At 33.8% G+C, this 25,517-nt stretch overlaps 1 protein-coding gene across 4 annotated transcripts in view; it reads right to left on the reverse strand.

Annotated features, from left to right (window-relative positions):
• Window positions 1–220: 220 nt before the first annotated feature.
• Window positions 221–25,517, reverse strand: part of LOC140627314 (uncharacterized) — a 290,030-nt gene continuing 264,733 nt past the window's right edge. Inside the window, exons 11-16 of one of the 4 annotated variants that reach the window (XR_012026135.1) lie at window positions 23,725–25,232; window positions 18,456–18,548; window positions 7,701–9,173; window positions 6,302–6,525; window positions 3,582–3,694; window positions 735–745 (exon numbers count right to left, since the gene is read on the reverse strand). Coding sequence is in view for 3 of the 4 variants with exons in the window: in XM_072815489.1 (XP_072671590.1) it covers window positions 3,583–3,663; window positions 6,580–9,173; window positions 18,456–18,548; window positions 23,725–25,232 (4,276 nt within the window). In the remaining variant the exon portion in view is untranslated. Of the gene's footprint in view, window positions 746–3,581; window positions 3,695–6,301; window positions 6,526–6,579; window positions 9,174–18,455; window positions 18,549–23,724; window positions 25,233–25,517 lie in introns of all 4 variants that reach the window. The other 3 variants (XM_072815489.1, XM_072815490.1, XM_072815491.1) reach the window with 3 other exon arrangements.

Below are 25,517 nucleotides of genomic sequence, written 5' to 3' on the forward strand. Positions count from 1 at the left end.
AATCAGTTTTTGATTTGTTTTATGGCAGCTCCAGAGATAGCTTTATTACTTCCAATTCACTTATCTCTAAAACTTCTTGGTAAATGACATATGTTATCAATTTTTCTAGGTTAGCAATGTTGAATGGGATAAATAGCAAATTAAGCAAACACTGTGCAATATTATGTCTTAACTATTTTAATTATATGTATCATGTTCATAATAACAAAAATAAACAACATTAGCAATAAAATAATAATTTATTGTAGGTGATATTACACATAGAGTGACCATCACAATATTACAAGCATCTGTCATAAAGTATCTTAAAAGTTAAGATAATCTTCTTCTGGAGACAGAGACTTACACAAAAGATGGAGGGAATTATTGGTTGAAAAATATGACTGCACTTTTTAGTCATTAACAATACAAAATAATTTTTATATGATGGCTAAGAAGGACCACAATGTGTCCTTTTTCTAATTTCATATTCTGTCAGAAGCAAATAAGATGAATGGGGTAATTGTCACATGGCTTAATGAAGCAACATTGTTGGTCCCATGGACAATAAAGGCATGGTCATGTAATGGGGAGGAGATAAGGAATAAAAATATAATAAACATTGCTCAGGGATGTCTGCAATTTTTGAAGTTGTTTGCTCATATCCTCAAAACCTTCTTGTCTGTGCCTTTATCTTTTCTGTTTCAAGGTATTCTTTTCACTAATCAAGGGTCAAGGTTTTTCTGCTACCTGTCTGGAAGTTGAGCTGCAACAACAGAATAAAAAGAAACTTGGGAGTTAAAAGTTGTAGTGAAAGAAAAAAACTATTTTTATCCTCAGGCTACCTTACATTATTTAATAGAAATATTAGATATCATGATCCTTGAAAGCTTCAAACCCATCCCCCAAAAAACTATGGTCACCTTATAATCATAAGTATAATAACATCTCTTAAAATACTAAAATGGAACCACAGTAGTGTTCATTTTGTAACCTAGCCATCTGCTAACATTAGGTTAACACAATATTTACTACAGTTGACACCTTTAATTATATTTCATTTCCAATATATAAAAAACTAAGTTTTTTATTATAGGCTCTGATTCTTTTTCACTTGGTAACTGTGTGATTACAAAAAGGTTACTTGGCTATATAACGTAGCCTTTATCTGTAAAATAAGGATTAAAAGGAAAATTATGTAATTTCATAGAGTTGTTGAGAAGCTTAAATGAACAACTACATGTAAAACTCAAGAATGCATGTCAAATAGTAAGTAATACTAAATGTTGGTTATGAAATGGCTGCCTGAAGATTTACATGAAAGTTTATTTTTATGTGTTTTCTAATTTCACTACTGATGTATTACTAATCTTTTGTTATGTCATATCATATTACATTTGTAAACTACATTCAAGAGTAGTATAAAGTCATGAAAATTATCATACTGAGAATTGAATTTTCTGGACCTTTTCCTTAAAACTCTCATAATTAGCAATCTTATTCTGATTCAGAGCCTTTTGCAACTATCTAGAAATGGTCTTTACAGGGCCTAGAATAAATTTTGGTTTTCCTCATTATCTATTTGTATGTAGTCAGGTAAGATTAACTATGCTTCTTGGCTGTGGTCAGTGTCCATTTGTGGTATAATATTTATGTGATGAAATAAAATGGTGCTGGTGCTTGTTTCTTCTATTATTTCCACTTCATTTGCTGCTTGGTTGGCCATCTTTTTATTTAGGTTTTTCCAAAATAGTAAGTATGAACAAACAGATTGTTCTTAAGTTCTTATTAAAAAATCAGTTATTAAAAAAACAGAAAAATCAGTTATTTGTAATAAAAATCATCTTCTTATTAAAATCACCATAAAAGCTCAGATGGTTATGGTCCTCAAAGTAATCCCAAAGCAGAAAAAGATATCAGTCATGTGTGTGTGTGTGTGTGTGTGTGTGTGTGTGTGTGTGTGTTTGTATAGGTTCTCTGTGAAAGGGTAAAAATGAGGTGGTAGTGGATATATTAGGAGATAAACTTTCAAAAGTAAGCAATCAGGGAATACCCTTAGCTTGACAACTTGATTACTTTCTAGATGGGGCTAGTATATTAGGGTGTTAGAGTGACCTCAGAATGGGAAAAACAGAAGCTGGTGGTGAATAAGTGAGCATTTGTTAATACAGGGTGCTTATTCTTGGTATTTGAAACTTTGAAAAGTCTGTAGTTTTGTGTGTGTGCGTGTGCATGTATGTGATGAGATAGGGGCAGGTCAGGAAGTACAAAGGATGGCATAGAAGAATTATTTTTCTTTTACAAATGGACTTGGACCAGCCAGAACATATTAAGATTTAATAATATGATAAAAAGTGAAGATCACTGCAATCATGTTTATAATTCCACAATATAACATTATTTTCTTTGTCTTCACCACCAATATGATCCTCTCTTGCTGCTACCTTCTTATCCACATTCTTCATTTTATTGAGGGACTCTATTACACTGGGTCAGCAGTTTTTATCCCATAAACATTCCACTTAATGAATCCAGGTATCTTTAGAAGTGGATTGGTTGACATCACTCATGAGAGATAAAAACTGAAATTTCATACCTTACTTAATCATTTCATATTTATTGTATTTGATACTTAATACATCCAAACTCAGACTTAAAAATTTTGGAAAATGTAGTTTACTAATTGTCCCTCAAGTAGATGATGAAATAAATTCAGACACAACTGCCTCAGTTTTTTTCAAACCTGGAAAACATGGGAGACAGATCCTACAAGCTGTTGAATGCACCGTATCTGCACTGGTGTCATTGTAGCAAACATTTCTGAGATTTGAAAATCTAATGAAATCCTTTTGAGAACAAAATGTCTCTTTAGTCGATTATTGAAGATTTGTGATGTTGAGTGATAAAGTTCTCCTCAGTCTCCACCAATTTTTGGACTCAAGTTGATTTGGTCTATTTTTCTCTATCTGCCCAGATAAGATTCATCGTTGATCCTGTGGTTACATTTAAGGGGGCTGGGCCAAATACCCTTGAGGCATCAGGGAAAATATATAATTTTGAAACTCCTACAGAAAGAAGGTCATTGGAACAGATTTTCTGCAATAGAGGCAGTAATAAAGCTGACTTTACTTTGAGCTTGCGGTAACTGGTTTTCCTTTGGGTTGCTCACCTGGGTCATTGTAAATTTGTGGTTGGCTCAGAAAACTACACATGGTGTAGATATAAGAAGAAGGCTGAATTCAGTCTGAGAATTTGATCTTTTAATAAACCAACAGTTGTTTTTTTCCCAAACTATTCAGAGAGCAATGGGCAGTTCACCTTGTTAGCAAGAGGAACTTTTTGATTTGTTCAATATTTAGTTACATTCAATTTGAGATCTTTTACTAATTCATTCCAAAAGGAGATTCCAACTCATATCACTGTATTTCAATTAAACACTTTTAGGACCCTATCTTATCTAACAACAAATCTAGCAATAGAACACCATGGAACCACTTCATTATTATAAAGAAATATGATCAAATTGATATATAAAGGAGTGACTTTATGGAAAGGCTTGGTGCATAGATGATCTCAGTAAAGCAGTTTAACAATGAACAGACCTTAAGTAAGTTGACAGTATATTTGGAAAGTAGATGGTTTATTGTATCTTAGATTGAAAATCCCCAGAAAACATGTCTCCCACTGTAACGAAACACAGCATATCCCTAAAAAGCTAGAAAGAGAAAAACTGTTTATCTATTTGTATCCATATTTAATTAAGAAACTACAAGGCAGGACATCACTGATTATCTGGAGTATGCGGGTATTATATAGCTAAATATGCCTAAAAGTTGGGTTTAACTAAGATTTATTTCAATGAATATTAAGCAGAAGAGTTAAAACTATTCATGTATTTTAATGGCTTTATGATCAGAAAGGAAATGATACACTGGGTAGACCATTTGAGATGAAAATATGAAAACTTCTGGTCACTTCAGTTAATCCATTTTGATGACATTATACTACAAATTTAGCCCCTCCTGAACCAAGACTTATCTGTAGACTTCCTCAAATATATAAGATATTTATAAACAAAAGCATTTTTGTTGGTTAATTTTGGAACAATTATTAGAGGTACTAATTTAAGGGAACTTTGGTGTAAAAAGCATAACACATTTGGTTGATATGTTCAGGCATCTGTCATTAAGAAGATCTATATAACTCTATATTTATAAAACTCTGGTTATAATGGACTATACTATATGAAAATTTTCTTCAGTATCACTACTGGATCATCTTTGTTTTTTTAAGAAATCTACCACAAATCATAGATGACCACTTCTTTGAATGGCCCTAATCCAATTTTTTTTAAGTACATTGGAATATGTCATGTACTTCAACTAATTAAATCCTTGAGCAATTTTTTATAAATAAAAGCTATTTTCAAAGTTTAAGAAAAGTAGGATATTATTTTTATCTATTTTATATTGAATCATATTGTTTCTTCAGAATTGTAAATAACTTCTTGATAACTTATTAAATGGTATCAGGCTTTTAGTAATATAGTTCTAAAACCAGTAATGGAAGTCAATGTTAACCCTTACAAAGAGGAAGATAATTTCAGGAGTTATGGTCTTGTTTGGTTATTTCTGAAAAGTGCAACACAGTATAATAATTAATACACACATATTTCCAACTACGCCAATACATTGATGACATGTGATATAAACAACCAAAATGATACCTAATCATTCTATAAATGAGTGAAATGTCATTTTATTTGTCTTCACATAGTTTCTCTCCTTAAATAGGCATCTGTTTTCCTATTAGGATAAGTAGGCTAAAAACACTTTAAAGGACACTATGTTTTTACTTTGCATATTTTTGAGCCTTCTACACTGTTTAATTACTAAGTGCCTATTGAAATAATGAATGAATAGGATACAAATGGCTTGACTTCATATTCCGATGTTAAGTTGGTTGGTTGGTTCATTTGTGGTTAGTAGAAAAGTTTTATTCCTTTTAAAGTGAGCTTCTCTCCTTAAATTTTTTTTTCTCTCCTTAAATTTTTTAATGGGGAAAGTATCTTGTTATCCCTATTGTAGTTATTTGTGATGGAAATATGGACAAGGATGTCATAAACCAGGAAAATGTGGAAATACCAAAGCTCTGAGAGAAGGTAATCATCCATTCTTCTGGAAGAATGCTTTGTTTGTGTACTCTCCATTTGAAAAGTTTGATTGTTTTGGGAGAACAGAAATGCACTACTTTACAGGATTTTTTCATCTAAAATTAACATATGTTTTATATACCCAAACTTAGGAAACATAGTTCTTATATACCAGAATTCAAACTGCAAAGTGTTCCTTAACTAGTAAGCTAAAATTTATGATAATGTATTTTCATTCATCCAAAAACACCAAATCCAATACAAAAACATATCATATTTTAAGTTTTCATACTATTGCAAAAGTTCATTTGTATAAAACAACTGGGGAAAACGTCTCTTTTTTTCTAATGTTAAGGCTTGTATCTTAGCAATGGTATTTTTATTACTTATAATTGGATATTACCCTTAAATTTACATATGGTGGAGCTATAAAACTATATTAGGTGTTTATAACTGTTTCCAGAGAGGTGGTTCTCTTGGGAAAATCATGAAATTGTTCTCTATTAAAGTAAAAGCATTAGAGAGATACCAATTTTGTACTTTCATTTTGATTATAAGATTATATGCCTTATTTTAAAAGGTACACATCAATTATACATTCTAGTAAAAAAATAACTTTGTCAAGATGCATATTTATCCACACAGATACTACAATCCAAATGGAATGTGTTTACCATGTCTAATGAAGAATAACAAGACTAAAATTCAATATTAATTATTCAACTTAATTATGTCTCAATGACAGTATGCTGGTAAAGCTTCATCAAAATGAATATTACTTGCTGCTGCCAAAAATAGTCTTCCAAGCACTTAGAAATTTTAGTTTGTGCATGCAATTCAGAGTGCTAGAAGAAACACTTGATAAAGACTAATTAAAAATACAATTTTACTCATTTTCAGGAGAAATAAGAAAATGTAAATTTTAAGGCAAAAGTAGAAAGAGTTTAGGGTTCTTTGTTCCTTACTATTAGGTCACCAAACAAATTAAAATTCTATTTATTTAAATCAGAAATTAGAATATAATGGCTATAGCTGTTTTTGCCAGCTTCCTTATAAAATGGGAGTTTTGGAGATAGTAATTTCAAATGTCTTAATTCATTGGATTTGAGGCTTGTTTAACTTTACTCTCTCTGCAAATAGATGGAAGAAACCAACACTTGGCCATTGTACCTTTGATGGAGGTAGTAAATGAGCCAGCCATGGTGCAATAAATGCCATTTTTCTATTTATCAGCTGTATGGCAGATGAATCTTTCAAATGGAAAACCTTGTTGCAAGCTGCTGGGGTCAAAAAAGAAGTAATACTGGACATCTTGTCTCTTCTCTTCCATGGTTTGCATATTCAAGTAAATTTTTACAAAGAAGTTATTTGGTCCTGTTCAGTGACCTAACACTCTGAATTATAAGAAATGGAGAAGATATTTAAAGTCTACATTTATATAAACTTACCTTAAAAAATTGATTCACAGCACCTGATGATAGAGCAAACTTCACAACATTTGGTGGTTCAGCTTCTATTATAATGTCAAAACTAGGGAGTGGAATATTTGAATTGGAGTAAAAGTTTAAGTTGGTAGGATCCTTGGTACCAATGGGATTCTGGACCCTGAAGAAATCTTTTATAAAGCCAGATTCCTTGGCATCAAGGACATCCTTGGATTCAGTGATATGCTTAAGGCTAGCAGAATCCACAGAGCCAGCAAAGTCATTGAGGCTGGCACCAAATTTGTGGTTATCAAAAACTGTGGAGTTTATACCAAGCTTAGATGGGTCAGAAAATTCAGAGGTGGTCAAATTTTCAGGAGTGGAAGTATATTTTGTGCTAGCAGCAAAAGTGGGGGAGTTACCATGAACAATTTTAGCAATGTAGGAACTGGTACTGATTTCCAATTCAGGCTCAGAGAGATTGTTAATATTTACGGTATTAGAATTATATAAATTATGGATATTTGTGGCATCATAATTGGGGTTGGATACAAAGTTGGATACAAAGACATGAGTTAACCTAGGGTCATAGTTAGTGCCTGATTTACATCTGGTGCCAGCAGTATAGCTAGGGCTAATAGCACCACTACAACTAGTTGTATAACTAGTGTCAGTGACATTGACAGTGGTAACTGTAGAGCTGGGTCTGACAGCATAACTGTTTCTGGCATTATAGTTGGACTTGAATAGAAGGCTAGAGCCTATTGCATGGGTAAATCTTGAGATACAGTCAAGATCTGAGTCACAGTTAGGGACAGCTCCATAATTGTGGTCAGTAACAATGGTGGGTTTTGTATCACACTTGGAGTCAGCATACTTGTTAGAACTAACAGCAATATTGTGGCTTATAGCATTACTAGGCCTGACATTATAGTTAGAGTCAGAGTCTATTTTAAGGCCAGGAACATTGTTATTGGGGCTGAGACTATTGTTTTTGGAAGCAGGACAACTGATGTTGGGGCCAGAACCATTGTTGATGGGCTCTGGGATGTTGGGGCCTGATCTGAAATTTTGGGGGTCAGGGCCATTGTTTTGGAGACCAGATCTATTGATTTTAGAGCCAAGTCTATTTTTGGGGCCAGCACCATTATTGGAATCAGAAGAGTAGTCCAGGCAAGTTCCATTTTGGAGCTCAGAGGTGTAGTTTGTATTAGTGCCATTGTTGGAGTTAGCAGTACAGTCCTGATCAACACCACTGTCTAGGCCAGAGGTATTGTCTGAATTATTGGTGTGTTCTTCCCCATCAGAATCAGCGCTATATTTGGAGTTAGCATCATTGTTATTGGCATTATCAATGTTAGAGTCAGGTTTGCCGTTGGAGTCAGTTCCATTGTTAGAACCACCATCACTATTGGAATCAGCTCCATTTGGAGGGTCAGCACCACCACTAGGATCAGATCCATTGTTTGTTTCTGCATCATTTCCAGCATTGCTATCTTTGGGATCACTGTCATCAGGGTCAGACTTATCTTTGGGATCTTTCTTATCTTTGGTGTTGTTGTCATCCTCAGAGTCTGTTTCATCTTCAGAATCCTTTTCATCTTCAGAGTCTGTCTCATCTTCATGGTCTATCTCATCTTTGAGAAGAAGCTTCTCTTTGGCATTGGCCTTATCTTTGAGATTTCTAGCACTGATCAATTTAGTTTCACTGTCAGGATTGGCCTCATTTTCAAGTTTAGCAGTAAGGTTAAACTTGCCTTCATTTTCAAGGCTAGCAGTAAGGTTAAACTTGCCTTCATTTTCAAGGCCAGGAACATTGCTGGTGTTGATATCATTGTTTGAGCCAGGGGTACAATGGTGGCCCGTCGTATTTTGAGGATTCATGGGAAAGGTACTGGTAACAGTAGAGCCTATGAGACTTTGAAGAGCTGAGCAACTTTCACAATGTAAATAAGAAGTTGAGCCCAAGGAATACTTAGAATCCTCTCGGTGTAAAGGACAGTGGATGCCCACAGGATGCTTAGGATCCAGGGATCGTGATAAAGGGCTATTCCGAGAAGTCTTATGATGTCTAACAGATTTGGGGCTCAGAGAATATTTAGAATCCAAGGGAATTTGGAGATGTAAACTAGAGTCAGGGTCTGAATCATCATCAGAATTTACAAGACATTTATGAAAGGGAGAATTATTGATTTCCATGGAACATTTGGAACATATAGGAGCTCCAGCATCCAAAGAATATGTGATATTTCTCTGAGTCTTGGGGTGTGCAGTAGGCCAAGGGCTCATGGATATAGGATGGCAGGCAGGTGTTAAGACTTCAGAGGTATAATCCTCAGCCTTTAGAAGAGGAATAGGATTCATTTGAGACTGGGAACTCTGAAAACTTTGTGAGAATCTATAGTCCCTGCAACGAATTTTACATATGGAAATTTTGTGCCTGGTATTTCTGTGATACTTATTATCCATGAATGTGTTTGGGTTTGGAGAAAGGCTGTGACTGTGCTTTTCCTTTAACTTTTTCTGTGATTTTTGATTGTCACTGAGCCTTGGAGATACCTCTTTAAATCTTACAATCTTGTCATCACTCAGATATCTTACAAGTTGAATTCTGGAAACTGGTAGAAAAAGAAGAATAAAACATGAACAAGAATAATGAAAAAAAATCACAAAGTTTTACTTTGACATTCACATTACAAAACAAATCTATGCAAAGGAAAAAAATACCATTTTCCTTCAAAAGATTATTGTTATTTGATATTTCAAAAGGAGGTCATGTTCCTAATTCTTTGCTCAAGAAGGTGTCCTCTTGAGCTTATTAAGATATAAAAAATGAAATATGGTCATTTAACTTATATTTCTATGCTGTTAAGATTCAAAGAGCTTATTCTTTAGGAGATAGCTTATTGATGGGAATTCACTGGCATTATGTGGCCAAAATAAAACTTGCTTAACAAAGTTTGGCTACCAGAGATCTATATTATTTTTTTTTCATTTTGCTTCTAGAAATACTAGCAATTTATTATTTCCTGGAATGTAATACCTATAATTTATACAATCTCCATGTTTAGAGACAAAAAAATTCTTTGGCTTGACATGTCAGGTAAATAGGCAGAAATAAAACAAAAATAAAAAATGACTTAATTTTAAAAACAGAAGACCCCCTTCTATCATTTCCTCAAGGTCCTAAGGACATTTTTCTTACATTTTAGCACCAAACACAAAATCACACTTGAGAAAGAGTCAAAGAATGCTGGGTGGTAGTTTCCACTTAGAGATTGATACTGACTTTTTAGAGAGAAGGAGATATGTCTTTTCATAAAATTTCCTTTAAGGACATATAGAATCCTTAAGATAATTTTTAATTGCATATGAATAATCTTTAGGAATTTATAAAAGAAAAACTTTACATTCTGAAAAGTATTCAATAAGGTATGCTATCTGTGACAATGAAGTTTTTTTTTTTACTATATAGCCCTCACAGATTTATAAGAAAGGAGCTCATATTCTTATAAATATATAAAGTCATTATGTTGCTTTTGATAACATGATAGCATTTAGTGGTGTACACATAATGCAAAAGACATGAGATCTTGATAGCGTTTACCTTATTTTTATAGCAAATACTAGAAAGACAACTATAAATTTTCTATCCCAAGCCAAGTGTCAGTAAATATTGAAAGGTGATAACTATTATTTTTAATGGCTCTGGTCTTCAATAGCATCATGTATCATATATTTTATTTATACAGTGCTATTATTATCATTAGTGACAAAGACTAAAGCCTGACAGAAACAAAAGGATGATGTAATTTGACTGTTTGTTAAACTCACTCACATTCAAGATAATAATGGAATATACTAAAACAGTTACAAACAATCTGGCTATAAAACAAATGGGAAGTTTATAGGCATTCAAGGTATACAAGGTTCTTAAACTAAATAAAAAGATAACACTTTGAAAAAAGTCATATCAGGAATAAGAGTAGTATCACCAAATTGATTAAAATCTTATCATGTGGTCAGGAGTAAGGCACAACACTAAGAGTGAAATGAAAATCAGATAGTAGTACTAGCTGTTGCACAGAGATAGAGAACTTAAATTATAACCAAGATGTTTTTTTTTTAATTTCAAGTTTGTATTTAAATTCTAGTTAGTTAACATATAGTGTAATATTGGTGTCAGGAGTAGAATTAAGCAATTCATCACTTCCATTTAACATCCAGTGCTCAACAAAACAAGTGCCTTCTTTAATACACATCACCCATTTAGCCCATCCCCCTACCCACCTCCCCTCCCTCAACCCTCAGTTTGTTCTCTATAGTTAAGAGTCTCTTATGATTTGCCTCCCTCTCTTTTCCCCCCCTTCCCCTAAGTTCACCTAATCCGTTTCTTAAATTCAAAATATGAGAGAAATCACTTGGTAAAAAAATTATAAACAAGAAAGTATCTCTCACTTAATAAGCCTGAAGATGTATCTCTGATTTCCAAAAGCAAATAGATATATTCGTATAGAGTTTCTATATGAGCATCTATAATCATCCATTTATTTCTACATGATTATCTGTACTTACACTTTCAGTGTGGCTACAGCACAGAATGCATAAGGTATATGGTGGAGATCTCTATCAGAAATAATCTAGTTTTTTTCTGGGACTGACTGAGCAGAGCATAGATACTGGAGCAGGTAGCAGATAACCTAGCCATCACTCTTTGCTGTCTGTCACAATAGATTCAAGCCTCTGTGATGGCTTTTCTGGGACAAAGGAGAGTAGGGAACTGAGTCAAGTGAAGATGGCTGATAACCACCAAGCTGATAAACTCTAGCCTCTGTGTGCACAAGTATGATGGCTTTTTGAGGCTAGAACGGTGCTATAAGACAAAATGATGGAAAGTAAGGTATCTGAGGAAAAGACAAAAAAACAAATGCTGGATCATGAAGAGAGGCTTTGAAAAAAACAGGGATACCTTAAAATGCAATAATATTTGAATAATAGGGGTCACAGAAGATGAAGAAAGAGAGGGGTAGAAAGTTTATATGAACAAATGATAGCTGAGAACTTCCCAAATTCGGTGAAGGGAATAAGCATTCAAGTCCAGGAGGCATAGAGAACGCCTCTCATAGTCATTAAAAATAGGTCAACAACCCACATAATAGTGAAGCTTGCAAATTTCAGAGATAAAGAGAAAATCCTGAAAACAGTTTGAGATAAGAGGTCCTTAACCTATAAGGGTAGAAACAAGGCTGGCAGCAGACCTATCCACGGAGACCTGGCAAGCCAGAAAGGACTGGCATGATATATTCAAGGTGCTAAATGAGAAACATATGCAGCCAAAAATATGTTATCCAGAATAGAAGGAGAGATAAAGAGCTTCCAGGACAAATAGAAATGAAAAGAATTGGTGATCACTAAATCACTACGGCAAGAAATATTAAAGGGGATCCTTTGTGTGAAGAGAGAGCCCAAATGTAACAAAGACCAGAAAGGAACAGAGACAATCTACAGAAGCAGTGACTTTACAGGTAACACAGTGGCATTAAATTCATATCTTTCAATATCAGTCTTAATGCAAATGGACTAAATGCTCCAATCAAAAAGCACAGTGTATCAGATTGGATAAAAAATAAGACCTATCCATATGTTGTCTACAAGAGATTCGTTTAAGCCCCAAAGACCTCTCCAGATTGAAAGTGAGGGAGTGGAGTCTCCTTTATCATGCTAATGGAAATTAAAAGAAAGCAGGGGTAGCAATCCTTATATCAGACAAAGTAGATCTTAAATCAAAGACTGTACTAAGAGATGAAGAGGGATACTACATCATACTTAAATGGTCTATCCAACAAGACCTAACAACTGTAAATATTTATGCCCCTGACATGGGAGCAACCAATTATATAAAAACATTGATAACAAAATTAAAGAACAGCATTGATAATAATACAATAACACTAGGGGACTTTAACACCCCACTCACAGCAATGGATAGATAATTTATCTAAAATATCAATGAGGAAAGAAGGGCTTTCAATGACACACTGCACCAGATAGACTTAGCAGATATATTCAGAGCATTTCATCCTAAAGCAGAATACCCATTTTTCTCAAGTGCACATGGAACATTCTCCAGAACAGATGACATACTGTGTCACAAATCAGCTTTTAACTGATGCCAAAAGATAGGGATTATTCCCTGCATATTTACAGACATTGCTTTAAAACTTGGTGAAAGGGAATAAAGGGGAAAGGAGAGAAAATGAGTGAAAATATCACTGAGGGTGACAAAACATGAGAGACACCTAACTCTGGGAAACGAACAAGGGGTAGTGGAAAGGGAGGTGGGCAGGGGGATGGGGTGACTGGATGACAGACACTGAGGGGGGCACTTGGGATGAGCACTGGGTGTTATGCTATATGTTGCCAAATTGAACTCCAATAAAAAAAGATAAAAAGACAAAAATAAATAAATGAATAAAAAAAGAAAGTTCCTCAAAAAACTAAAAGTAGAAATACCATGTGATTCAGCCATCTCAATGCTGGGTATTTATTCAAATAAAATGAAAATACTAAGTCAAAAAGATATATGTACCCTCCATGTTTACTGCAGCATTATTTACAATGGCCAAGGTATGGGAGCAACTCAAGTGTCCATCAGTAGATGAATGGATAATGAAGATGTGGCTTAAACACTTTCACACAGGATTATCACTCAGCTGTAGAGAAGAAAGACTTCACCATTTATGATAATATGGATGGACCCAGAGGGCATTGTGCTAAGTAAAATAAGTCAGACAGAAAAAGTCAAATACCATATGATTTCACTTCTTTGTGGAATCTAAAAAAACAAAACAAATGAGTAAAATAGAAACAGACTCATAAATACAGAGAATAAACTGGTAATCGCCAGACAGGGAGAGGGTAAAGGGATGTAGGGTAAAACAGGTGAAGGGGTTTAAGAGGTTCTGACTTGCATTTATAAAATAAGTCACAGGGATAAAAAGTACTTCACAGAGAATATAGTAATATTGTACTAACTTTGGTGACAGAGGGTAACTACACTTATCAAGGTGAACATATCATGACATATCTAATTGTCAAATCACTATGCTGTACCCCTGAAATCAATATAATTTTGTATGTCTGCTATACTTAAATTTAAAAATAAAAAAGAAATGTCAGGAAAAAAAAAAACTTGATCTCAATCATGAGAGAAAATTTGGAAGGAATACAAATACATGGAGGTTAAAGACTATCCTACTAAAGAATGAATGGGTCAACAAGACAATTAAAGGATTAAAAAATTCATGGAAGCAAAATGAAAATGAAAATATAACAGTTCAGAATTTTGGGATGGAGCAAAGGCGGACCTAAGAGGGAAGTATAGGATAATATAGGCCTTTCTCAAGAAACAAAAGTTTTAACACAAGTTAACTTTATACCTAAAGGAGCTGGAAAAAGAACAGCAAATAAAGCTTAAATCCAGCAGGCTAAGATAAATAATAAAGATGAGAGCAGAAATCAATGAAATAGAACCAACAGAAGAGTAGAACAGATAAATGAAACTAGGAGGTGTTTTTTTTGGAAGAATTAATAAGATCAATAAACCACTAGCCAGAGTTATCAAAAATAAAAGGGAAAAGATAAATAAAATAATGAAATAAAAGAGGAGAGATAATCCAGACTGAAAGAATACAATTATAAGACCAATGAAATATAAACAATTATAAGAACATATTATGAACAACTATATTCCAGCAAATTAGGTAATATGGAAGAAATGGATGCATTCCTAGAAATATATAAACTACCAAAACTGAAATAAAAGTAATAGAAAACTTGAACCGATCCATAATCAGCAGGGAATTTGAAACAGTAATAAAAAATCTACCAACAAGAGTCCAGGGCTGGATGACTTCCCATGAATATTCTACCAGAAGAATTAATACCTATTCTTCTGAAGCTATTTTAAAAAATAGAAATGGAAGGAAAACTTCCAAAGTCATTCTATGAGGCCAGCATTTTTTAAAATAAATATTTTTAAAGGTTTTATTTATTTTTTTTTTCAAACATGTATTTAATTACTTGAAGATTTTTTCCATGTTAATGTTCCATGTTTCCTTGTTAAACTTTTTTTTTTTTTAATTTTTTTTTTTTTTTTTTTTTTTTTTTTTTTTTTTTTTATTCATGATAGGCACACAGTGAGAGAGAGAGGCAGAGACACAGGCAGAGGGAGAAGCAGGCTCCATGCACCGGGAGCCCGACGTGGGATTCGATCCCGGATCTCCAGGATCGCGCCCTGGGCCAAAGGCAGGCGCCAAACCGCTGCGCCATCCAGGGATCCCATTTTTAAAGGTTTTATTTATTTATTCACAAGAGACACAGAGAATTATTACTCAGCCATCCAAAAGAACAAAACCTTACCATTTTAGCAGTATAAATGGAACTAGAGGATATTATGTAAGCAAAATAGTTCAGAGAAAGACAATTATCATATGATCTCATTCACACGTGGAATTTAAGAAACAAAACAGAATATCATAGGGGAAGGGAGGGAAAAATTTAAAAAAATGTAACCAGAGAGGGAAACAATCCATAAAATCCCCTTAACCATGGGAAACAACCTGAGGCTTGCTGGAGGGGAAGTTGGCATGGGGTTGGGGTAACTGGGCCATGGGCATTAAGGAGGGCAAGTGACCTAATGAGCACTGGATGTTAGTAATGGGTGAAAAACTGAACTCCACCCCGAAACCAATGCTACTCTGTATGTTAATTGTATTTAAATACAATAAAATTTTAAAAAGAAATAATCTAAAGCCTTTTACTCTTTTTATGACTCTTAGAGGAGGAGACAAAATGAATAAATGACAATAAAGTAGAATCTTCTTGATATTATCAGAGCAGAATAGTGGTTTCTATGTGATTTAGAGAACTCAATATAGTGTGTGTAAGAATGAACACTGGTTTTCAGTCAACAGCCTATGTTTGAGAATCTGGTTTTGTCAGTATTAGTGATATGATTTGGGCAAGTTATACAACATTCACAAGCCATAGTTCCTTCACCTTGAAAACAATTATAACTACTGTAAAGTTGTTGTGTGGGTTAAATGAGATACTATATAAATGTTAGATATTTCTACCTTCTCAATATAGAAGAATATAATATTGTTGAGATTGTTGTGCTAGTCTTTTTCCCCTCTTGAATCTTACATATAAACCTAGTGACTAGCAGCCAATTTTGCACTATTATGTTAATTTTCCTAATTTTCTTCTTTTTTTAAGATTTTATTTATTTATTCCTGAAAGACACACAGAGAGAGGGAGAGACATAGGCAGAGAGAAAAGCAGACTCCTCACAAGGGAGCCCGATGTGGGATTTGATCCCTGGACCCCAGATCACACCCTGAGCTGAAGGCAGACACTAAATCACTGAGGCACCCAAGAATCCTAATTCTCCTAATTTTCTGAAAGTTAGGAAGAACATGATTGTTTAATTACAGGAACTAAATTTTAAGCCTTTTAAATGTGTATATATATATATATATATGTATATATATATGTGTATATATATGTATATATATATGTATGTGTATATATATGTATATATGTGTATATATATATATTTATATATATATAGGTTTAACACCAATTATAATTCCAAGAAGTTCAATATCTGTATTTCCCACAATATTTTGTAGAGTGAAAATAAAGCATATGTATCATAAAAAATGTTGTTACTAAAAGTGATATTTATTTTAATATAATTATGGAACATAGTTATGAAAAGAAACTATTGACACAGGAAGATTATGACAAATTCTTAAAGTGACAATTATAATAATAATAATTGCTAATAGATAGCTTGAAACAATGATATTCATGACATTAACTTTGAAAAAAGACAATATTTACATGAAAGGAGACAACTTTATTATTTTATCTTATTTATGTTTAAATTTAGTTTTTAAATTTAAATTCAATTAATTAACATAGTGTATTATTATTGTCTCTTCAACAAGTGGTATTGGGTCAACTGGACAATCACAAGCAAAAGAATTAATTGTTCCCTGAAATCACACAATACAGAAAAAAGCTAACTCAAATGCATCAAACAGCTAAATGTAAGAATAAAATTTTTAGAAAGCAATATAGCTGTAAATCTTTGCAATATTAGATTTGGCAAATGATTCTTAGATATGACATCCAAATTATGAACAAGAAAAGGAAATAACAGACAGTTTGGACCACATTAGATTTTAAAAGTTTTCTATTGCAAAGGACATCATAAAAAATAAAAGACAATCCATAGAGTGGTATAACATATTTGCAAATTATATAACTGATAAAAAATCATGTAATCAGTATATATAAAGAACTATTATAACTCAGTAACAAAAATAATAAAAATAAAAGAATATAAAAGAGAATCTGAATAGACATTTATCCAAGGAAGATATACAATGGTCAAAAAGCACATAAAATATGTTAACATGATTAGTCATTGGGGAAATATAATTAAAAATCATCAACGAAGTAACATTTCACATCCACTGGAATGTCTAAAATAAAAAAGTCAGTGGCACCTGGGTGGCTCAGTTGGTTAAGCATCAAATCCTTGATTTCAGCTTAAGTCATGATCTCAAGGTTGTGAGATCAAGCCCCGGGTCTGGCTCTGCAATCAGTACAGAGTCTGCTTGAGATGCTCTCTCTCCCTCTCCCTCTGCCCCTCCCCAGGCTAATGCATACTCTAAATAAGTAAGTAAATAAATAAATAAAAATTTTTAAAAAGTCAGATAACAAAAGCGTTTACAAGGATGTGCAGAAATAGAAATCCTCATAAAATGATGGTGGTAGTATAAAATTATGTTGTCACTTTGGAAAACAGATTGGCAGTTCCTCAAGCAATTAACTGTGGAGTAACCATGTGATTCAGCAATTACTCTCTATGCATATATTTAAGACAAATGAACACATGATACAATATGGATTAACCTTGAAAGCATTATACTAACTGAATAAATGCAGTCACAAAGGGCCATATATTATATTATTCCACTCATATAAAAAGTCCAGGATAGTGAAATCTACAGAGACAGAAAGCACGTTAGTGGTCCCTTAGGGCTAGGGGAAATGGAAAGGGTGGGAAGATGAAAACTACAAGGCACAGGGTTACTGCTTATGGTGATAAAAGCTTTCCAAAAGGGATTGCTGTGATGATTACACATATCTATGAATATACTTAAAGCCACTGAATTGTATAGCTGATTGGATGAATTATATTTTAGTAAAAGTGTTTTTCCAAACAAAAGCAAAACAAAACAAAAATGCTCTCCATACTGAAAATCAATGAGCCTCCTTGATAGACAACATCTCACACATTTTGTCATCACCTCATGATGAATTAAATGAATCTTGTATGACTTCACTGGGAAGGGACCCTTGGAACCTTGTACCTAGTTTCTGTTAGTTTTCACTTTATGTGCCTTTTCTCATTGCTGATTTTATTTTATTGAGTGATCTTTTGCTGTAATAAATTTTAACCTTGAGTACTACTGTATGCTGAGTCCAGTGAATCATCCTGGATAATGACTGTATCTGGATATTGCCTTGGGGATCCCTGATTTAACAAATCTTAGCCTAAGTTTTTCCAAATATTGACAGAAAATATATAAAATCTGGGCACCTGGATGGATCAGTGGTTGAGTATTTATCTGCCTTTGGTTCAGGTAGTGATCCTGGGGTCCTGGGCTCAAGTCCCACATTGGGCTCCCCATAGGGAGCCTGCTTCTCCCTCTGCCTGTGTCTCTTCCTCTCTCTGTGTTTCTCATCAATAAATTAAAAAATATTTTTTTAAAAAAGAAACTATATAAAATCATTAAGCAATTCCTATTGACTATACTCACCACCTCTGTTATCAATTTGTTGTACAAAATTTTGTTCTTCAGTTTTCTTTCCTTGGCCAATTGGAGGTGACAGGAAAATAGGCCTCCAAAAACCTATAAACAAATTAAATAGACTCAATTATTTTCCAATTCCTAATAAAATAAAATTGTAGAAAGGAAAAGTTTATATGATTCTGCAGTGAAAAAAATGTTTCTGATAATACTATTTTTCTTCAAATACTGTATCTATTAGTAATGGGGATCTTCCTCCCAATTTTAATGGAGTTTATTATAGCAATATTGAAAACTAAGTTAAAAATATTCCACCATAGGGGTGCCTGTGTGGCTCAGTTGGTTGAGCATTGGATTCTTGATTTCAACTCAGGTCATGATTTCAGGATTATGGGATCGAGCCCAAAGTTGGGCTCTGTGCTCAGCATGAAGTCTGCTTGAGATTCTCTGTTCTTCTGCCTCTTCCCCTCCCTGAACAAGCACACTCTCTCTTTTTCTCTCAAAATAAATATAATCTTTTAAAAAATATTCCACTATATACTGGTGATAGATTTGCTTCATGTAAAAATTCAGCATATCTTCAGTTCACTTTCACTAAAAAGTTTTGTAGACAGTTCTTGTTCTAATGAAATACTGGATATAAAATTGCCAAAGAAGTACCCATTAGGATGACTGCTGTCAAAAATGCAACAAATAAATGTTCATGAGGATATGAAATAGTATAGATATTGAAACTCTTGTACACTGTTAGTGGGAATGTAAAAAGGTATAGGTATTATAGAAAACAGTATGGCAAATCCTCAAAAAATCAAAAACAGAATTATCATACGATCTAACAATTATTCTTTGATTTTATGTCCCCAAAATGAAATCAGGATCTCAAAGAGATATTTACACATTCATGTTCATAGTGGCATTATTTACAATAGCCGAAAGATGGCAGGTACACAACACCAACATCTATCCAGGGACAGATAAATGAATAAACAAATCTGGTATATCCATATAATAGAATATTATTTATCTTTAAAATGGAAGGAAGTTCTGACATATGCAACAGCATTGGTTGCTGATTGAAAGAAGACAGGCATAAATACACAAATACTGTATATGATATGCTTAGTCAAAATCATAGAAAGGAAACAAATCAACATAGGGGACAAAAAAGAGAGAGAGGCAAACCAAGAATCAGACTCTTAACTATAGAGAACAAACTGATGGTTATAAGCAGGGAGGTGGTTAGGGGGATAGGTTCAATATGTGATGGAGATCAAGAAGTGCACTGGTGGTGAGCACCAGGTGTTATATGGAAGTGTTAAATCACTAAATTGTATACCTGAAACTAATATTACACTGCATGTTAACCAACTGGAACTTAAATAAAAACTTAAACAAAATCATAGAGAAAGTAACTAGAAAGGTGGTTGCCAGGGACTGAGCAAAGAGGGAAATGGGAAGTTATTGTTTAATGGTTATAAAGTTTGTTTCACAAGATGAAAATAGTTCTGGAGACTGATTGCACAACAATATGTACCTACCATTGAGCTTTACACTTTAAAATGGTCAATATAGTAAATTTTATGTTATGTATATTTTACCACCATTTTTTAATGAAAAAAATGTTTAATAATAGGCTATGGTAGAGTATGGGGTGAGAATATACAGAAATATGTTCATGTCAAACAATGGAGATTTCAGTTCAATAATGCCAAAATGATAGTACTTGGTATAAAATTTTTTTAAAAATTTATTTTTTATTGGTGTTCAATTTACTAACATACAGAATAACCCCCAGTGCCCGTCACCCATTCACTCCCACCCCCCGCCCTCCTCCCCTTCTACCACCCCTAGTTCGTTTCCCAGAGTTAGCAGTCTTTATGTTCTGTCTCCCTTTCTGATATTTCCCACACATTTCTTCTCCCCTCCAGTACAACAAAAATTCTAAACATCATTATAAAAGCATAGAAATTAAATAAATGAGTTAATATTATTAATGACCTTTATACTACTCTCAGGAAAGGCATTTTATAAAAAAGATAAAAACGTGGTTTGTGGGATGGCTGGGTGGCTCAGTTGATTAAGCATCTGCCTTTGGCTCAGGTCATGAGCCTAGGGTGCTGGGTGAGAGCCTCACTTCTAGCTCCCTGCTCAGCAGGGAGCCGGCTTTTCTCTCTCCCTTGGCCCCTCCCCCACTCAAACTCTTTCCCTCTGCCTCTTTCTCTTTCTCTCTCAAATACATACATACATACATACATACATACATACATACATAAATACATAAATAAAATCTTTTAAAAGGCACCTGTTTTGTAACCAACTATTCATTAAAAAAAAAAAGTATTGTCATTTAAAATCCATAGACAGAGGAACAAAAAGGCCTAATTTTCAGCCTGGGACATGCAGCAAAGCCGGTTTTGCTATCTCTTTATGATAAGGCAGCTAGAGAAGGAACAGACAGTGTTAAGCTGACTTTAGGTAAGGAGTGTGTTGTTCATTTCAAAGTGAGCATAGGTAGCACAAAGAGCAATTTTTCTATACCTATAGGCTTCAACTTTATAGGATTTTACAAATCACATTTAGCCTATCAGTTTATATTTTTAATATACAACAGCTGAAGATTGGTGAAAGCAGCTAGCAAAATTTTGGTTTTATGTATGAAAGGGCTTTAACTATGGATGAACCATATTCCAATGTGTGTTTTACACTAATAATAATCCACAAATTAGATATAGCCTAACTGCAAATATTTAAAATGTGTCAAAGCCTTTATAAAAAATTGGGCTCAGCTAAAGTGTAATTAATTGACTGGTTTCATGTGGATTAATATTATTTTCTCATATTATAAACTTCATGAAGTCACAGACGTACTTGAGGTAACACTAGACTAGGAATTTCTATCCTCCAGCCTAACTGCTAATTACCTATGTGACATTTAGGGAAGAAGCCTGCTTGAGCCTCAGTTTCCTCATTTTTGAAGCAGGTATAATAATGCTATACCGTGGTTGCTCTTTCTAAACTAGAAGAATATGAGGTTAAACAAGAGTTGAGGTATAGGTAACACACTTAAACTTGATTAAGGACTCAGACTCTGGAATCCAATAAGCTCTTGTTAACGTCCAGAACAACTCACTTGAATATTTTAGTTTCTCTGTTGTCACTGTAAAATTGGGATAATACATTCAGCTTAGCTGAAAGATAGTATGTCTTCATGTTTAACAACACAGACTTTGGAGTATGGTTTCATGTCCTGACTGTCATTTATTGTGTTACCTTGGTTAATTACACAACTTCTTTGTGCCTCAGTTTCTTCATTGGTAAACTAGAAATGATAATAGTGTCTACCTCCTAAAGTTGAAAGGTTTTAATGAATTCATATGTTTAAAACTCATCAATTAGTATTACTTAATTTGTGCTGGTGAATTGGCACTAACAAATTATTATGTGTAAACTGCTTAGAATTGTCCATGACAGTGCTATATAAAGCTTAGCTATTATCAATAAAGGATAGAATTTAGGTGTAATAATGCATGTGACTTGTGTGAAGCATACTGCTTGACACTCAGTATTAGATGGTTTATTATATTCACAGTAATGGACTTTGAAAGCCTGAGGCACTATATAAATTTAGTATTATGCTTTTATGTTTTTATCATAATATATGCCGAGCATGCAGTAAGCATTTGATTGACAAAATTTTACAAAGCACATCAATAACAATGCAGTTGAGTCCCTTAGGAGTAGTTATGGTATTTCTCTGGACGTTTATTAGATGTTGTTTGAAAATATCAAAAACTGAAGCTGGATGAGAAATGTGAACCTTTATACCCTCCATGCTGATTAATGCAACTCTTACAGCATTGTTAATACTGCCCTGGTAGAAAAGAATGATGTTGGATCAGGAGAGAATTAACTTAATGTTACAAAATTTAAATCCAGTGAATACATTGTTTTAATTAGTGTTTGGCCCCTCTTTGTAAAAGGTAACACCTTTCACCACTCTATCAATATGTTGCCTTATAAGAGGATCTCAGAAATTCATTTCTCCCATTACTTTATCCTTTCCAATAGAATTGCATGTCTAACTAACAATCAGAGAGTTTTTGTCAGATAATATAAAAAATGAGGTAAATATTTTCCTCTGACTGTTCCAATAAAATATTACATATTTAATCCAACTAAATTAATGGCTTGAGGATAAATGTACCTGATAACTAGGTAAACACCTGAATAGCAATTTGTGTAGTAAATGCCCCAAAATATATAGTATTATTGGATTTAATAATCTTCTCTGCTTAAAAAATATGATATGAAGAAGTCAGTATTATATAAAACAAATTTCAAAGACATGTGTAAATACATATTAAAATAGGAAACATTGATCATACATTATATATATGTATACATATATATAATTTCAAATACTCTATTTTTGAAAAGTCACTGGAGTTTATTGAAGCACAAAATTTGTTATATTTTCAGAGGGAAGTTTTCTTATGAATGCTTAGGCATCAAGTTCTTAATTTTCTTTTCATGCTTTGAATTGTAAGACTGTGGAAAATGACTAGTATGAAGAAAAACACTTTATGAAATGATAATAGTTCCTTTGTCATAAGCATACCTTAATACCAATGGCTTAGGAAATGAAGAATTATAATCATTTAGTGTGATAAAGTCAATGTGATTAACAAGGTAAATGTCAACTATTTATTGAGAATTATAGAGCTTTCATAATAATTTTGAAAGAAGCAAGTTGGATATTTATATGGTTAGGCTTGGATACTTCTTTTCATAGCAACTAATAATGGGGAAAAATTTATGAGCAATCTCTATTCACCCATTCTTTTTTTTAATTTTTATTTATTTATGACTATTCACCCATTCTTAAATAATGCAAACAAAATTTAATGTGTTGTTTTCTAGGCCCTATAACCATCTCTGTTAATAATTCTCTATTTTTTTTTCTTTTAAGAAGAAGATAACTAAAGAGAGATGACTTACCTAATTTTTAAAAAAGATTTTATCTTAAGTAATCTTGGGTAGTGTGTACACCCCCTAAGATCAAGAGCCAAATGCTCTACTGACTGAGTCAGCCATGTGCCCCTATTTGTCTAATTTTTAAAAGTGAATGGAAATCTAAGGTTAAAATACCTTTTATCTGAGTTTTTTATGAAATGATCTCAGCCTCAACTCTATCAAAGCTATTGACATAAGCATCATCCTGTTTTTAATTGTACTTGTAAACAAGATGGTTTCAAAAGCCACACACATTTAAGCTTACCCTGAGGACGATTACCCTTCCTGCGAGCACCAAGCTGTTGTGCTTCATTTTCTGAGTCAACGTCGTGTCTTTCATTGTCAGATACAGTCTTGTGTTCTTGTTCACTGTCAGGCCATATGAGATATCTTTCCCTCTCTTCGTCCATTGGAAGTTTCTTATTTTCAAATATCAAACACTGTTCCTTCTCCATCTCCATCATCTGTGTTTCACTTTCAAATTCATTTTGATATTTTTTGCTTTCAGATTTTGCTAGATATTTTCCAGAATTGGAGTCTATTTGATGTCTTTCAAAGCTATCCTGATGTTTTTGAAGGCCATCTTTACGTTTTCCAGAGCTACGCTGAAGTCTTTCAGACCTAAATTGATACCTTCCATAGCTATCCCAATGTCTACCAGAGTTGAAGTCCGATTTTTGTCTTTCAGAGTCAGTCAAGAATCTTTTAGATTCAAACCTAAGGCCCATCCAGAATTTTTCCAAGTCAGAGGCCCTTTGGCAATGTTCAGCCTTCAACACGTGTTTCACAGCATCAGAGACTGCCCCCAGGCTTTCAGAATCTAAGTCCATTGTACGTTCTTCAGACCAAGAATCCATCCAGTGCTCCTCAGTGTCAGTGCTCAACTGGAATGTTTTGGCATCCAAGACACATTTCACAGCTGTTGAGGCTAGCCCATATTTTTCAGAGTCTGAATCCATCTCACATGGTTCAGAATCGGAATCCATTACATATCTCTTAGATCTAATCTCTTTCTGGTGTTTTTCTTCCGCCATCAGATGTACCCCAGAAGCAGAAGCTGAGTCCATTCCATCTCTATCCAGGTCTGGGTCCATCACAAACCTCTTAGAATCAGAGAGCATCCAGTGTTCTTTGGTCTCAATGGATCTTTTTTCAGATTCTATCAGGCGTTTTACAGAATCTAAAGCTATTTGGCATTTTTCTGCCTTCAGCAGATGTTTCACAGATGCAGAAGCTGTTGGACATTTTTCTGAGTCTGAATCCATCTCTGGTCTTTCACTGTCAGAGTTCAGTGCATATTTTTCAGAGTCAGAGTCTGCCAAGTATTTTTCTGAATCTGAATCCATCCAGTATTTCAAAGGGTCAAAGTCCACCTGGCATTGTTCAATTCCCTCTAGTTGTTGCTCTGACTCCATCACATCTTTCACAGAGCCTGAAGGCATCTGGCATTTTTCTGCTTCTAATAGGTATTTCATAGAGTTTGAGTCCATGGGACATTTTTCTGAGTCGGAGTCCATGCCCCATATTATTGACCCAGAGTCTTTTGAGTGTTCTTCTAAGTCAGAGTCCAAACCAATGCCTCTATCAGAGTCAGAATCAATCATACATCTTTCAGAGCCAGATTCCAGTGGGAGGGTGTCATTTTCAATTATTGTTAGGTCTTGGAGACTTCTATCGTCCAAAGAACCAGCTGAAGTTTCAGAAATTTTTGTATCAGAAACTTCTGTTTCAGGCTTGCTCCCTTCATCATTTGACATAACTGCTCTTTCATTACTTAAAGAAAAGACAAACATGAACACCTTAAAAATATTCATCAGATGTTAAATGTCAAATATTTTCTCTGTTGCAAACTTCCCTATAGGAAAATATTATAAAGTACATATTTTATCTATTAGACAGTAGAAAGCAAGAAACACCACCAACATTCTTGTGAACAAATTGGAAGAATAATAGTGTTAGGTGGATTTTGCACTTATTTGTGTTTGCCCTAATATTAACTGTTTTCCATCACATGAAAGTAATAGCTTGCTTAGGATACTTCCTTGCAATGTACTATTT

Source organism: Canis lupus, chromosome X (genome assembly GCF_048164855.1).
Source record: "Canis lupus baileyi chromosome X, mCanLup2.hap1, whole genome shotgun sequence".
In the NCBI taxonomy this organism is placed as follows: Eukaryota; Metazoa; Chordata; class Mammalia; order Carnivora; family Canidae; genus Canis; species Canis lupus.